Source organism: Trichechus manatus, unplaced genomic scaffold (genome assembly GCF_000243295.1).
Source record: "Trichechus manatus latirostris isolate Lorelei unplaced genomic scaffold, TriManLat1.0 scaffold00019, whole genome shotgun sequence".
NCBI classification, from domain to species: domain Eukaryota; kingdom Metazoa; phylum Chordata; class Mammalia; order Sirenia; family Trichechidae; genus Trichechus; species Trichechus manatus.
This window is the reverse complement of record NW_004443955.1, coordinates 6,842,879-6,846,880: the sequence shown is the minus strand read 5'-3', so window position 1 is coordinate 6,846,880 and position 4,002 is coordinate 6,842,879. Positions and strand designations below refer to the sequence as shown.

The following is a 4,002-nucleotide window of genomic DNA, read 5'->3' as shown; positions in this document are numbered from 1 at the left end:
AGGCTGTCCTGCCACAATACAGCACAAACCTGGGTGAATTAGAAGATTAGAAAGAAAAGGAAACAAAGGACCACAGTGAATTAAACCAGCCCCAGAGAAAAGAAAAGGCAGGCTCACTTGGGGGACAGTGGCTTATTAGGCTGGCGTCAGGACCGGAAGAAGTCCAGAGCTTCTGCACAGTGGGGAAGTGAAAATTAGAAATCGTAATAAACTAAGACATCCCCAAGGTGCTAAAGTGAATATTGCTAGCGCCTCGCTGATGAAACTTGCCAACTACAAACCCAAAACAATGTCCAGACATTAAAGACCAGAAGAAATTCGCCCATGGAACAAAACAAAAAAAGTTAAAGCAGTAAGAATTGTCAGACAAAAAACAAACAACAAAAACATAAACTAACAGACATAGGATGAAAGAGTGAACAGAAATAGAATTTAGAATTTATAAAAATCAATGACGAAAATGTCTCAAACTACAAGATGAACTTTTAAACATAAGAAAACAAGGGCTTATGGGATTTAAAAAATAGACAAGATAGTAAAAAAAAATCAAAACCTGTATGAATGAAAAATACCCAAAACCAAAAACCAAACCTACTGCCCATAATTTTCATGTCAAGCTGAACAGAATAAAAACATGTGAACACATGCACCTAATTCTCGTCAAGTCCAACACAAAACCACAAAACCATCCGACTCATAGCGACCTTGTAGACAGAGACCCTATAGGACAGAGTAGAACTGCCCCATACGGTTTCCAAGGCTGTAACAAATTTCCACCTTTCTCCTGCAGAGCTACTGGTGGTCGGCTGGTGGGTTCGAGTTACTGAACTTTTGATTAGCAGCTCAGCGCTTAACCACTGCACCACCAGGGGTCCTGAATGAAATACAGAAGAGATATAAAACCCCAAAGGGTTTTGATTATAACCACCAGAGGAGACAGTACGATAAGGGATTTGGAACTGCCGGAATGCATCGGAGACTGACAAAGTGCGCAGTAAGGGCGGAGTCGTGAAACGCCGAGCTGGTGCAGAATTGTCATGGTTGAAAAAAGCAGACATCTTGGCAGAACACCAGCGATAAAGGCCAGGTAAAGCAAAAGCTGTGCCCATAGAGGAAGTGTCCGCCATGCTGGTGCAGGAAGTACGTAGGAAGGCACAGTCATAGGGAGCAGGGAGCAGGGGGGAAGGCGGAAAGCGACGGACCCCGTGGAGAGGAGCCGCGGCCTCCGCCCCGGTCTCAAGGCCTCAGGCCCGGGTAGGAAGAGGCGCTGGAAAGTTCCGGTAACTTTAGAGGCCGTTTGTCAATGGCAGAGCCTGCAGCTCCCTCGGAAGCCTCCGGTGCCGAGGCAGGTGCTGCGGCGGCAGGGGAGGGTGGCGGCGGGCCCGGCCTGCCGGTTCCGGAGGCCCGCCCGGAGCCAGTGGCGCGAAGGCCGGCCCCTACACGCGCGTCAGGCTTAAGGCCTGCCCAAGCCGCAGGGGGAGGAGGGGCCAGGCCTCTACCCTTGCAGGGCCGCAGTGGCGGCAGCTGGACAAAGCTAGTGACCTGCAGGTATTATGTACACGGGCTTTGCAAGGAAGGGGAGAACTGCCGCTACTCTCATGACCTTTCAGGTCGGCAGCGGGCTAGAGAGGGCCGCGATTTGCGGCTTCGTGCTTCTGCAGACAGCGGCTCCGCCGGGGCTCCGGAAATCAAGGCCCCGACTCCGGAAGTGGCGGAAGTTCCTCCTGCTACTTCCGCTCGCTTCTTGCCTCTGATTGGCTCAACTGCGGAAAGGGGTTTCTTTGAAACGGAGACAGGCAATGCAGGCCGTGAAGCTGCCGGAGCAGGTGCAGCATCTTGGGCGGATGCTGTTGAGTTTGTTCCAGGGCAGCCTTACCGGGGCCGCTGGGCACTGCCTGTTGCCGAGGCTGCCCCACAGAGCTCCGTGACTGAGAAAGAGCAGATCGCTGTCGGCGCGGGGGAACCGCTTTGCCCTTACGCCGCTGTAGGAGAATGTCCTCATGGGGAGAGATGTATGTACCTCCACGGAGAGGCTTGCGACATGTGTGGGCTGCAGGTACTGCACCCCGTGGATGCTGCCCAGAGAGCAGATCACATAAAGGCCTGCATAGAAGCTCACGAGAGGGATATGGAGCTCTCTTTCGCTGTGCAGTGCAGTATGGACAAGGTGTGTGGCATCTGCATGGAGGTTGTCTATGAGAAAGCCAACCCTAGCGATCGCCGCTTTGGCATCCTCTCCAACTGCAGCCACACCTACTGTCTTAAGTGTATCCGTGTGTGGAGGAGAGCCAAACATTTTGAAAACCGGATCGTCAAGTCGTGCCCACAGTGCAGGGTCCCCTCCGACCTTGTTATTCCCAGTGAGTTTTGGGTGGAGGAAGAGGAAAAGAAGCAGAAACTTATTCAGCAGTACAAGGAGGCAATGAGCAACAAGCCCTGCAGGTATTTTGCTGAAGGCAGGGGTCACTGCCCATTTGGAGAGCGCTGTTTTTACAAGCATGCTTGTCTTGAGAGTCAGGGAGAAGAGCCTCAAAGGCAGGATGCTGGAACATCCAGCACTTATTGGAATCAGCTTTTGGAGGGCAGCATGCCCTTTAAGAGCATTGGAAAGGAGCTTGTCAGGCTTCGTCTGGTCAAGCTGTTGTTTAAGCATCTTCTTTCAAAGGGAGGTTATAAACTCCCCTTCTCTGAGGACCAGTGGGAGTTGCTTCTTTTTGAGCTTGAAAAATATTTCAGTTTGATTCTGTAGCATCATGCTGTGGCATGTGGTCTTGTCCGTTGAGGCTGTCTTGTCTGTTATTGCTTGTGTTCTTTTAGAGACCCATCTATCACTTTCAGGGGCTGTTGAAGCAATTTTTGTACAGTGTCCCTCTCTGTTCTCTTCCCCATTCCTCTTATCTGCCCCGCTAGGATTATGGTGTTTTGCTGTGTTAGAAAGTAACAAAAGTCCTTAAAATTACTGTTCAGTGAAATTATTATTGCTGTCAGTTTATCTTGTAATCTCTGTTTTCAACAGGATCCACTCAGTTCTAGGTTAGTGTTTACAGAATTTCCACATTCATTTTGAAGTCTCTCAAGAGTGAATGTGACAGGGTCAAGGGAGGAGTCTTAACTGACCAAGGAGTTTTTGCTACTATAGCCTTAAGAAATGGATCATTGCGGGACGTTGTGGTGCAGCTGCACGTCTCTACTTGTTTACATGCCTTCCATCATCCCCTGTCAAGTGCACTCATTATATTGTGGTTATCTTGTGGTTTTGTGATTTACTTGACCAGAATCGGGTGCATATGTTTACATGTTTTTATCCTGTTTAGCTTGATGTGAAAATTATTTATGTTAGGAACTATATCTTTAAGAAATACATATATATTATATATATTTATATATATATGTATATTTACATATATGTCACTCATTATATAGTGGTTGTCTTGTGGTTTTGTGTTTTACTGGACCAGAATCAGGTGCATATGTTTACATATTCTTATCCTATTTATCTTGATGTGAAAATTATATTAGAAACTATATCTTTAAGAAACATATATATGTGTCACTCATTATATTGTGGTTATCTTGTGGTTTTGTGTTTTACTTGACCAGAATCGGGTGCATATGTTTACATGTTTTTATCCTATTTAGTTTGATGTGAAATTAGTTATATTAGGAACTATATCTTTAAGAAATATATGTATGTCACTCATTATATTGCGGTTATCTTGTGGTTTTGTGTTTTACTAGACCGAATCAGGTGCATATGTTTACATGGTTTTATCCTGTTTAGCTTGATGTGAAAATTATTTATATTAGGAACTATACCTTTGAGAAATATATATATATACATATATATTTTACTCATTATATTGTGGTTATCTTGTGGTTTTGTGTTTTATTTGACCTGAATCGGGTGCATATGTTTACACGTTTTTATCCTGTTTTGCTTGATGTGAAAATTATTTATATTAGGAACTATACCTTTGAGAAATATATTTTATATATATATAT

At 45.6% G+C, this 4,002-nt stretch overlaps 1 protein-coding gene across 1 annotated transcript; it reads left to right on the top strand.

The window, feature by feature from the left end:
- The first annotated feature begins 1,303 nt into the window (after positions 1-1,303).
- Positions 1,304-2,749, top strand: MKRN3 (makorin ring finger protein 3). Its single transcript, XM_004372678.1, has one exon. The coding sequence runs from the start codon at positions 1,304-1,306 to the stop codon at positions 2,747-2,749; it is 1,446 nt and encodes a 481-aa protein (XP_004372735.1).
- Positions 2,750-4,002: the final 1,253 nt, after the last annotated feature.

What these genes read in the sequence shown, in the direction of transcription:
- MKRN3 (XM_004372678.1), top strand. Translation starts at nt 1,304, where the DNA reads ATGGCAGAGCCTGCAGCTCCCTCGGAAGCCTCCGGTGCCGAGGCAGGT.